The sequence below is a fragment of the Thalassophryne amazonica genome, chromosome 1 (assembly GCF_902500255.1).
Source record: "Thalassophryne amazonica chromosome 1, fThaAma1.1, whole genome shotgun sequence".
Classification (NCBI taxonomy): Eukaryota; Metazoa; Chordata; class Actinopteri; order Batrachoidiformes; family Batrachoididae; genus Thalassophryne; species Thalassophryne amazonica.
Genome location: NC_047103.1, coordinates 17,148,761 through 17,161,318, shown reverse-complemented (window position 1 = coordinate 17,161,318; position 12,558 = coordinate 17,148,761). Strand labels below are relative to the sequence as shown.

Genomic DNA, 12,558 nt, shown 5'->3' with positions numbered 1-12,558 from the left:
TGCTGACGAATTATACCTTAAGTGCAGTTTTTCTGGCTGACTGATTCTGTTTTCTTTGTCTCCCTGTCTGAGATGCAGCTGGATCCACGTGCTGGATTGGATGATTTCTGTGGTGGACGTGGGATGGACTCTGCTACAGGAACAGATCCAACGAGTGGCTTGATGACTCCCCCCACCACCACCGAAGGTGGACTGGACGCCTGCATGGACTCTCTTCAAGTATTGTTGTGTTGTCTTCTGTATTGTAAACCTTTTTGGTATTTCAATTCAATTTCAATTTATTTTCATTTATATAGCGCCAAATCACAACAAAGTTGCCTCAAGGTGCTTCACACAAGTAAAGTCTAACCTTACCAACCCCCAGAGCAAGCACACAGGCAACAGTGGTAAGGAAAAACTCCCTCTGATGATTTGAGGAAGAAACCTCAAGCCGACCAGACTCAAAGGGGTGACCTTCTGCTTGGGCCATGCTACCAACACAATTTCCAAAACAATTTCCAAAACAAATATACAGGAAATTTTGATGGTGCACAGGACAGGAGGGTTGCAGAAACAGACACCGCACCCATCTCTGGATGGAGCCGCACCTCAAACAGAGAGAGAAAAAAAAAATCAGGCATCAGAAAGACAACAAATACAATGTAATTTGTCAGCATTAAGCAACAAGAAAAACAGAAGAAATACTAAGGTGATCGCCGGCCACTAGCCCTAAACTTCACTAAAAGACCCAGAATTTAGATAAAGTTGAGGCCGTGGCACGCTCCGTTTACTAATAAAATGAATATAAAAGAGTAAAAAGCATAGTAACATACGATACCAGTATGCTAGCCATACGAAAGGGAAAATAAGTGTGTCTTAAATCTGAACTTGAAAGTCTCTACAGAATCTGACTGTTTTATTGATGCAGGGAGATCATTCCACAGAACAGGGGCACGATAAGAGAAAGCTCTATGACCCGCAGACTTCTTATTCACCCTAGGGACACAAAGTAGTCCTGCACCCTGAGGACTGGGCTGGTACATAGGGTTTAATTACGTCAGCTAAGTAGGGAGGTGCCAGTTCGTGAACAATTTTATAGGCTAGTAGCAGAACCTTAAAATCTGATCTCACAGGGACAGGTAGCCAGTGAAGGGATGCCAAAATGGGTGTAATGTGGTCAAACTTTCTGCTTTGTGTCAAAAGTCTGGCAACAGCATTTTGAACCACTTGGAGACCCCTAATGCTGAACTGTGGTAAACCAGAAAATATAACATTGCAGATGTTCTAGATTGCAGACATTGCAATCTAGAAGAGACAAACGCATGAATCAGGGTCTCAGCATCAGCCATAGACAGGATGAGATGAATCTTTGCAATATTTCGCAGGTGGAAGAAAGCAGTTCTCATAATATCTCTAATGTGGAGGTCAAAGGACAACATAGGATCAAAAATTACCCCAAGGTTCCTCACTTTCTCAGTGTGATGTATGACACACTAGCCATGACTATGCATTAGCTGGTCAAATTGATGCCGATGTCTCACTGGACCAAGAACCATCATTTCAATCTTATCAGAGTTTAAAAGTAGGAAGTTGACAGACATCCAGCTTCTCAATGATGCCAGGCAATCTTCTAATGATTTTATGTGAATGAGATTACCAGCAGTTATCAGAATGTATAACTGAGTATCATCAGTATAGCAATGAAAGGTAATCCCAAAACGCCACAATATGTGCCCAAGGGGTGCTATATAAAGGGAGAAAAATAGAATGGCCTAAGCAGTGAGACACCCCTTTGAGCCTGGTCTGCTTGAGGTTTTTTCCTCAATATCAACAGAGGGAGTTTTTCCTTACCACTGTTGTCTGTGCGCTTGCTCTAGGGGTTGGTAAGGTTCAAACTTACTTGTGTGAAGCGCCTTGAGTTAGCTTTGTTGTGATTTGGTGCTATATAAAATAAATACATGGAAATAAATTAAACTGAAGTGAACTTCCAAATGTAAACTCTCTTACCTCAAACCCTAACTTCACACAAGGGGATCTGTGACTGGTATGTGATCTCAGTAGGAAGCTTCCATCTGAAGTGGATGTCAAATATCTGAGCAAGCTTAGTGCACTATTGTTAAAACATGAAGAGCTAAGAAGCTTCATAACAATTAGTGCAAAAAGGCCTGGCAAAGTCCAGTATGTCCTTCCTCATGTAGCTCTTAGTATCACTGAACTTCTTCTTTGTCTTTTGGCTGTTCCCGTTAGGGGTCGCCACAGCAGATCAATCGTTTCCATCTCACCCTGTCCTCTGTATCTTCCTCTGTCACACCAACCACCTGCATGTCCTCTCTCAGCACATCCATGAACCTCCTCTTTGGTCTCCCTCTTCTCCTCCTGCCTGGTGGCTCCATCCTCAGCATCCTTCTCCCTATATACCCTGGGTCCCTCCTCTGCACATGTCCAAACCATCTCAATCTCGCCTCTGACTTTGTCTCCAAACCATCCCACCTGAGCTGTCCCTCTGATATGTTCATTCCTAATCTTGTCCATTCTTGTCACTCCCAAAAAGAATCTCAACATCTTCAGCTCTGCCACCTCCAGCTCTGCCTCCTGTCTTTTTGTTAGTGCCACTGTCTCTAAACCATACAACATAGCTGGTCTCACTACTGTTTTGTAAACTTTCCCCTTCACTCTTGCTGATATTCTTCGGTCACAAATCACTCCTGCCACCTTTCTCCACCCACTCCACCCTGCCTGCACTCTCTTCTTCACCTCTCTACCACACTCTCCATTACAATGAACAGTTGACCCCAAATATTTAAACTCATCTACTTTCACCACTTCTACTCCTTGTAAATGCACTATTCCACTGGGCTCCCTCTCATTCACACACATGTACTCAGTCTTGCTTCTACTGGCTTTCATTCCCCTTCTCTCCAAAGCATATCTCCACTTCTCCAGACTAGACTCAACTTGCTCTCTACTCTCACTACAGATCACAATGTCATCTGCAAACATCATAGTCCATGGGGACTCCTGTCTGATCTCATCTGTCAACCTGTCCATCACCACTGCAAACAAGAAAGGACTCAGAGCTGATCCTTGGTGTAATCCCACCTCCACCTTGAATGAGTCTGTCATTCTGACTACGCATCTCACCGCTGTCACAATATTCTTGTACATGTCCTGCACTACCCTAACATACTTCTCTGCCACTCCAGACTTCCTCATACGATGCCACAACTCTTCTCTTGGCACCCTATCATAAACTTTTTCTAAGTCCACAAACACACAATGTAACTCTTTCTGTCCTTCTTTGTACCTTTCCAACAGTATTCTCAGAGCAAACATTGCATCTGTAGTGCTCTTTCTCGGCATGAAACCATATTGCTGCTCACAGATCTTCACCTGTTTTCTAAGTCTAGCTTCTACTACTCTTTCCTATAACTTCATGCTGTGGCTGATCAGCTTTATGCCTCTGTAGTTACTGCAGCTCTGCACATCACCCTTGTTCTTGAAAATAGGAACCAGCACACTTCGTCTCCACTCCTCAGGCATCCTCTCACTTTCCAAGATTTTATTAAACTATCTGGTTAGAAACTCTACTGCCATCTCTCCTAGACATTTCCATGCCTCCATTGGAATGTCATCTGGACCAACTGCCTTTCCACTCTTCATCCTCTTCATAGCAGCCCTCATTTCTTCCTTGCTAATCTCTTTTACTTCCTGATTTACTCTCACCACATCATCCAGCCTTTTTTCTCACTCATTTTCTTTATTCATCAACTCTTCAAAATATTCCCTCCACCTTCTCAGCACATACTCCTCACTTGTCAGCACATTACCATGTGCATCTTTTACCACCCTAACCTGCTGCACATCCTTTCCAGCTCTGTCCCTTTGTCTGGCCAATCGGTTCAAGTCCTTTTCTCCTTCCTTACTATTCAACTTCTTGTACAGCTTGCAATATGCCTTTTCCTTTGCTTTTGCCACTTCTCTTTTCACTTTACGCTGCATCTCCTTGTACTCCTGTCTACTTTCTTCATCTCTCCCACTATCCCAAAACTTTTTCGCCAACCTCTTTCTCCTTATGCTTTCCTGGACCTCTTCATTCCACCACCAAGTCTCCTTGTCTTCCTTCCACTGTCCAGATGTCATACCCAGTACTGCCCTAGCTGTCTCCCTCACCACATCTGCAATACTTTTCCAGTTGTCCAAAATTGCTAATGCTTCTCTCACCTGCTCGCTAAATTTCACACAACAGTCTTCCTCCTTCAGCTTCCACCATCTGATCCTTTGTTGAGCTCTCACTCTCTTCTTCTTCTTTACCTCTAAAGTCATCCTACAAACAACCATCCTATGCTGTATAGTGACACTCTCTCCTGCTACCACCTTACAGTCTGTGATTTCTTTTAGCTTGCATCTCCTATAAAGAATGTAGTCCACCTGTGTGCACCTTCCTCCACTCTTATATGTTACCCTCTGCTCCTCCCTTTTCTTAAAGTAGGTATTCACCACAGCCATTTCCATCCTTTTTGCAAAATCAACTACCATCTGTCCTTCCCCATTCCTATCCTTAATACCATATCTACCCATTAGTTCCCCATCACCTCTGTTCCCTTCACCAACATGCCCCTTGAAGTCTGCTCCTATCACCACTCTTTCATGCTTGGGCACACTCTCCACCACCTCATCTAACACACTCCAGAAATCTTCTTTCTCCTTCATCTCACAACCTACCTGTGGGGCATATGCACTGATGATATTCATCATCACCCCTTCAATTTCCAACTTCACACTCATCACCCTGTCAGACACTCGCTTAACCTCCAACACACTTTTAACATACTCTTCCTTTAAAATGACCCCAACACCATTTCTCTTCCTGTCCTCACCATGGTACAACAACTTGTACCCACCACCGATGCTCCTGCTCTTACTTCCCTTCCACTTGGTCTCTTGCACACACAATATGTCTACCTTTCTCCTCTCCATCATATCAGCCAGCTCTCTCCCTTTACCAGTCATACTACCAACATTCAAAGTCCCCACTCTCATTTCCACCCTTCTAGTTTTCTTCTTCTCCCGCTGTTCGTGGCAACGTTTTCCTCCTCTTCTTCGTCGTCTTCGCCCAGCAGTAGCCCAATTTCCACCGGCACCCTGTTGGGCAATAGCACCGGTGGTGGACGTTGTTAACCCGGGCCGCGACTGATCCGGTATGGGAATTCGATTCTGAGTCTGCATAGTTGGGTTGGCTTGTTTTACGCCGGATGCCCTTCCTGACGCAACCCTCCTTATTTATCCTGGCTTGGGACCGGCACTCAGAATGTACTGGCTGCACACCCCATGTGGCTGAGTTAGCTCTTAGTATCGTTGAACATTACTGAATTTTAGTTAAGATGTCACGGAATACTTTTTTTAAGCAAATGCAGAAAATAGTGATTCATCTTCTCAACACCTGTAAGGACAAATCAACAACAATTCAAATTAGATGAAAAATATTCTTGCCTTGGTTTTGCCCATTGCCCAGTTCTCCAGCTTGGCATTTTCCAGGATCGCAGCACATGTTTCTGGAGTCACCACTGGTTCCTCGTGAGCATGGAAAGCCAAGATGTAGTACCTGAAACAGTGGGTTTCGTCAGCAGCTATTTGTCATTTGATGAATGATTATGTCCCCAATTTCCTTCCCTAAACATGAAATTGGAGTGTGCTGACCTCTTTATAAAATTAGCAAACAGGATGCGGTGAGAGTAGCCCTGTCGCCTAATCTTGGCAGTTTCCAAAATCCCAGTGTACCGCAGCTGAACCAGAACCTTCTCCCGGTCAAACTTGTTGGCTTGGCGATCGTTATTGGGTTTGATACAGCGCACAAAGTGAGGCTGCCCTGCCACCATCTTTGACAGCAGGTCCATCAGTGAGTACTTGAAATAAATAAATAATAATAAATTATGGAGAAAGAAAGCCAAACACTGGGAATTTATATATTTTTAATGCCTGTAAGTAAAGTGCCACAACAGAAGGAACTCACTCTGAAGTAGGAGGCTACTGTCTGTGTTCTCATGTTGGTGGTTTCCCTCGGATGGTAAGCCATCTCTCCAGGTTCACCCTGACAATAAAGTTGTTTAAAATAAAGTTGTTTAAAATAAAAAAAACAAATAAATAAAAATGTCAGCCATACACTCAACAAAAAATATCAACGCAGCACTTTGTTTTCACTCCCAATTTTCATGGGTTAAACTAAAAGACCTGATATCTGTGCACAAAAAAGGTTGAATTTTGTTCACACATTTGTAAGAATTGATGTTAGTGAGCGCTTCACCTTTCCCAAGATGACCTGTGCACCTGTCTGGAGTGCCAGATCAAGATGCAGATTAAACAGCACGATTATTGCTTTGGACTGGTCACAACAAAAGGCAACTCTAAAATGTACAGCTGAGCTTGGAAAAAAAAAGCTTTATTCGGTGAAGAAGCTGCATGTTGGGGATCCTGGTCTGGCATGGACAGACATGATCTGCAGTTGTGAGACTGGTTGGATGTTCCTGCCATATTCTCTGCAATGTCACTGGTGGCATCTTGTAGCAGTTGTAGTGTCTGGGCCAGACCTACTACATGTGGCTCATAGCTACCATTTGGGGGAGCAAATGTGAATTATATTTTTCTGAAAGCTATGTATCTCTAGAGTTCATTTCAGCATTATAGCAATCAATATTATGCAGCTTCTTGATGTTACAGCCTTTCAAAATGAAGCCTTATCAGCCAGATTTTAGTTTTATGAAATAATGTTTTTGCATTTAAACACAAATGCTAAATAGAATACTGAATATCATTCTAATCACATACTAAATATCATATTTAATGCTCAGTGTTACACACAAAAAATGCTAAATCCAATATGGCCACCAAAATCCAAGATGGCAGCTAAAAATATACCAAATGTATCCTTTAAATGTTTTTCCAAGAAGACACCTTTTATGGTGTTATATACCAGGTATTCTGGGTGCTTTTCATGCAAATCAGACAATTAAGAGGATGAGAAAAACATTTATTTTGACCTTTTCAACATTTGAAGAAATAAACATTTCTGCTCTAAAAATGTTTGAAATAACAGAATAATTCTTCAATTCAGAACAGTTTTTAGTTTTGTTTTTTTTTCCCTTCATTTTGAATACATGCTATAAGGAACATAATCAAGTCTTCAAGTCTGGGAGGATGCGCTGGTTCACCGCTTTGCCGCATCCACAAAACCACGAAACTGCCCTGGGTTCAGGATGGCAACCACCCAAGCAGAGAACCGGCCCATTCCCAAATCTCGAAAATAATGGTATTATAATAATGAAATACACTCAACAAAAATATAAACGCAACACTTTTGGTTTTGCTCCCATTTTGTATGAGATGAACTCAAAGATCTAAAACTTTTTCCACATACACAATATCACCATTTCCCTCAAATATTGTTCACAAACCAGTCTAAATCTGTGATAGTGAGCACTTCTCCTTTGCTGAGATAATCCATCCCACCTCACAGGTGTGCCATATCAAGATGCTGATTAGACACCATGATTAGTGCACAGGTGTGCCTTAGACTGCCCACAATAAAAGGCCACTCTGAAAGGTGCAGTTTAGTTTTATTGGGGGGGATACCAGTCAGTATCTGGTGTGACCACCATTTGCCTCATGCAGTGCAACACATCTCCTTTGCATCATCCGTGAAGAGAACACCTCTCTAACGTGCGAAACGCCAGCGAATGTGAGCATTTGCCCACTCAAGTCGGTTACGATGATGAACTGGAGTCAGGTCGAGACCCCGATGAGGACGGCGAGCATGCAGATGAGCTTCCCTGAGACGGTTTCTGACAGTTTGTGCAGAAATTCTTTGGTTATGCAAACCGACTGTTCCAGCAGCTGTCCGAGTGGCTGGTCTCAGACGATCTTGGAGGTGAACATGCTGGATGTGGAGGTCGTGGGCTGGTGTGGTTACACGTGGTCTGCGGTTGTGAGGCTGGTTGGATGTACTGCCAAATTCTCTGAAACGCCTTTGGAGACGGCTTATGTTAGAGAAATGAACATTCAATACACGAGCAACAGCTCTGGTTGACATTCCTGCTGTCAGCATGCCAATTGCATGCTCCCTCAAATAATGCGACATCTGTGGCATTGTGCTGTGTGAAAAAACTGCAACTTTCAGAGTGGCCTTTTATTGTGGGCAGTCTAAGGCACACCTGTGCACTAATCATGGTGTCTAATCAGCATCTTGATATGGCACAGCTGTGAGGTGGGATGGATTATCTCAGCAAAGGAGAAGTGCTCACTATCACAGATTTAGACTGGTTTGTGAACAATATTTGAGGGAAATGGTGATATTGTGTATGTGGAAAAAGTTTTAGATCTTTGAGTTCATCTCATACAAAATGGGAGCAAAACCAAAAGTGTTGCGTTTATATTTTTGTTGAGTGTATAATGAGTTGAAACATTTAAAATATTTAACTCAACAGCAAGAAAAGTTTGAATATGTATGAACATCAACCGTGATATTTAGTATGACTGTATTTGGCATTGCTATGTTTACACACATAATAAAGGATTTTTTTTTTTTTTAATTTTGGTCAATAGAGGTCAGTTTGAAAGGCTGTAAAATTAAGAAGGTTTCAGAAAATATAATAAGCATTCTCCCTCCCAAGTGGTCATTATTATTTTTTTTATTTCTTATTTGAGAAATTTATTTCTCTTGCTTGCCTCTACTGGTGGTTGGCTCTCACTGCGGTATTGTATCACTTCCTGTTCCGGAGTACAGCGGTGTTTTTCTGTATCTGTTAGCTGTTTAATCTGCGCAGTTAGATTGATCTAGTTATCTAGATTACGATTTGTTTCCCAGTGTAATCTTTACGTGCCTTAACTAAAGCACTCCTTCTGCTGAATCGCCTCTAAATTATTTACACATTATTCACTTTGCGTGTTTTTAGGAATCCGCTAGCTTAGCGTAGCTACTAGCTCTTAGCCGATTTAGCATGGCGGCTTCTCCTGTCTCTCCCGCACTTTTCTGCTCTGGGTGTGAAATGTTTAGTTATTCCTCGGCCTCCTTTAGCAGTAATGGTACTTGTAATAAGTGTAGCTTATTCGTAGCTTTGGAGGCCAGGCTGGGCGAATTGGAGACTCGGCTCCGCACCGTGGAAAATTCTACAGCTAGCAAGGCCCCTGTAGTCGGTGCGGACCAAGGTAGCTTAGCCGCCGTTAGTTACCCCCTGGCAAATCCCGAGCAGCCGGGAAAGCAGGCCGACTGGGTGACTGTGAGGAGGAAGCGTAGCCCTAAACAGAAGCCCCGTGTACACCGCCAACCCGTTCACATCTCTAACCGTTTTTTCCCACTCGACGACACACCCGCCGAGGATCAAACTCTGGTTATTGGCGACTCTGTTTTGAGAAATGTGAAGTTAGCGACACCAGCAACCATAGTCAATTGTCTTCCGGGGGCCAGAGCAGGCGACATTGAAGGAAATTTGAAACTGCTGGCTAAGGCTAAGCGTAAATTTGGTAAGATTGTAATTCACGTCGGCAGTAATGACACCCGGTTACGCCAATCGGAGGTCACTAAAATTAACATTAAATCGGTGTGTAACTTTGCAAAAACAATGTCGGACTCTGTAGGGAGTGACATGTTTAGCCGCATGTTCTCCTTGAATTGCTGGCTGTCTGAGTGGTGTCCAAAAAATGAGGTGGGCTTCATAGATAATTGGCAAAGCTTCTGGGGAAAACCTGGTCTTGTTAGGAGAGACGGCATCCATCCCACTTTGGATGGAGCAGCTCTCATTTCTAGAAATCTGGCCAATTTTCTTAAATCCTCCAAACCGTGACTATCCAGGGTTGGGACCAGGAAGCAGAGTTGTAGTCTTACACACCTCTCTGCAGCTTCTCTCCCCCTGCCATCCCCTCATTACCCCATCCCCGTAGAGACGGTGCCTGCTCCCAGACTACCAATAACCAGCAAAAATCTATTTAAGCATAAAAATTCAAAAAGAAAAAATAATATAGCACCTTCAACTGCACCACAGACTAAAACAGTTAAATGTGGTCTATTAAACATTAGGTCTCTCTCTTCTAAGTCCCTGTTGGTAAATGATATAATAATTGATCAACATATTGATTTATTCTGCCTAACAGAAACCTGGTTACAGCAGGATGAATATGTTAGTTTAAATGAGTCAACACCCCCGAGTCACACTAACTGTCAGAATGCTCGTAGCACGGGCCGGGGTGGAGGATTAGCAGCAATCTTCCATTCCAGCTTATTAATTAATCCAAAACCCAGACAGAGCTTTAATTCATTTGAAAGCTTGTCTCTTAGTCTTGTCCATCCAAATTGGAAGTCCCAAAAACCAGTTTTATTTGTTATTATCTATCGTCCACCTGGTCGTTACTGTGAGTTTCTCTGTGAATTTTCAGACCTTTTGTCTGACTTAGTGCTTAGCTCAGATAAGATAATTATAGTGGGCGATTTTAACATCCACACAGATGCTGAGAATGACAGCCTCAACACTGCATTTAATCTATTATTAGACTCTATTGGCTTTGCTCAAAAAGTAAATGAGTCCACCCACCACTTTAATCATATCTTAGATCTTGTTCTGACTTATGGTATGGAAATAGAAGACTTAACAGTATTCCCTGAAAACTCCCTTCTGTCTGATCATTTCTTAATAACATTTACATTTACTCTGATGGACTACCCAGCAGTGGGGAATAAGTTTCATTACACTAGAATTCTTTCAGAAAGCGCTGTAACTAGGTTTAAGGATATGATTCCTTCTTTATGTTCTCTAATGCCATATACCAACACAGTGCAGAGTAGCTACCTAAACTCTGTAAGGGAGATAGAGTATCTCGTCAATAGTTTTACATCCTCATTGAAGACAACTTTGGATGCTGTAGCTCCTCTGAAAAAGAGAGCTTTAAATCAGAAGTGTCTGACTCCGTGGTATAACTCACAAACTCGTAGCTTAAAGCAGATAACCCGTAAGTTGGAGAGGAAATGGCGTCTCACTAATTTAGAAGATCTTCACTTAGCCTGGAAAAAGAGTCTGTTGCTCTATAAAAAAAGCCCTCCGTAAAGCTAGGACATCTTTCTACTCATCACTAATTGAAGAAAATAAGAACAACCCCAGGTTTCTTTTCAGCACTGTAGCCAGGCTGACAAAGAGTCAGAGCTCTATTGAGCTGAGTATTCCATTAACTTTAACTAGTAATGACTTCATGACTTTCTTTGCTAACAAAATTTTAACTATTAGAGAAAAAATTACTCATAACCATCCCAAAGACGTATCGTTATCTTTGGCTGCTTTCAGTGATGCCGGTATTTGGTTAGACTCTTTCTCTCCGATTGTTCTGTCTGAGTTATTCTCATTAGTTACTTCATCCAAACCATCAACATGTTTATTAGACCCCATTCCTACCAGGCTGCTCAAGGAAGCCCTACCATTATTTAATGCTTCGATCTTAAATATGATCAATCTATCTTTGTTAGTTGGCTATGTACCACAGGCTTTTAAGGTGGCAGTAATTAAACCATTACTTAAAAAGCCATCACTTGACCCAGCTATCTTAGCTAATTATAGGCCAATCTCCAACCTTCCTTTTCTCTCAAAAATTCTTGAAAGGGTAGTTGTAAAACAGCTAACTGATCATCTGCAGAGGAATGGTCTATTTGAAGAGTTTCAGTCAGGTTTTAGAATTCATCATAGTACAGAAACAGCATTAGTGAAGGTTACAAATGATCTTCTTATGGCCTCGGACAGTGGACTCATCTCTGTGCTTGTTCTGTTAGACCTCAGTGCTGCTTTTGATACTGTTGACCATAAAATTTTATTACAGAGATTAGAGCATGCCATAGGTATTAAAGGCACTGCGCTGCGGTGGTTTGAATCATATTTGTCTAATAGATTACAATTTGTTCATGTAAATGGGGAATCTTCTTCACAGACTAAAGTTAATTATGGAGTTCCACAAGGTTCTGTGCTAGGACCAATTTTATTTACTTTATACATGCTTCCCTTAGGCAGTATTATTAGACGGTATTGCTTAAATTTTCATTGTTACGCAGATGATACCCAGCTTTATCTATCCATGAAGCCAGAGGACACACACCAATTAGCTAAACTGCAGGATTGTCTTACAGACATAAAGACATGGATGACCTCTAATTTCCTGCTTTTAAACTCAGATAAAACTGAAGTTATTGTACTTGGCCCCACAAATCTTAGAAACATGGTGTCTAACCAGATCCTTACTCTGGATGGCATTACCCTGACCTCTAGTAATACTGTGAGAAATCTTGGAGTCATTTTTGATCAGGATATGTCATTCAAAGCGCATATTAAACAAATATGTAGGACTGCTTTTTTGCATTTACGCAATATCTCTAAAATCAGAAAGGTCTTGTCTCAGAGTGATGCTGAAAAACTAATTCATGCATTTATTTCCTCTAGGCTGGACTATTGTAATTCATTATTATCAGGTTGTCCTAAAAGTTCCCTAAAAAGCCTTCAGTTAATTCAAAATGCTGCAGCTAGAGTACTGACGGGGACTAGAAGGAGAGAGCATATC

The 12,558-nt window shown here is 42.0% G+C and overlaps 1 protein-coding gene across 1 annotated transcript in view; it reads right to left on the bottom strand.

Annotated features, from left to right (window-relative positions):
- myo3a (myosin IIIA) overlaps positions 1-12,558 on the bottom strand; it is a 182,750-nt gene that overhangs the window by 31,005 nt on the left and 139,187 nt on the right. The window contains exons 26-28 of the mRNA XM_034166350.1: positions 5,990-6,067; positions 5,677-5,882; positions 5,470-5,581 (exon numbers count right to left, since the gene is read on the bottom strand). Of these exons, the coding sequence (XP_034022241.1) occupies positions 5,470-5,581; positions 5,677-5,882; positions 5,990-6,067 (396 nt within the window). The remainder of the gene's footprint in view (positions 1-5,469; positions 5,582-5,676; positions 5,883-5,989; positions 6,068-12,558) is intronic.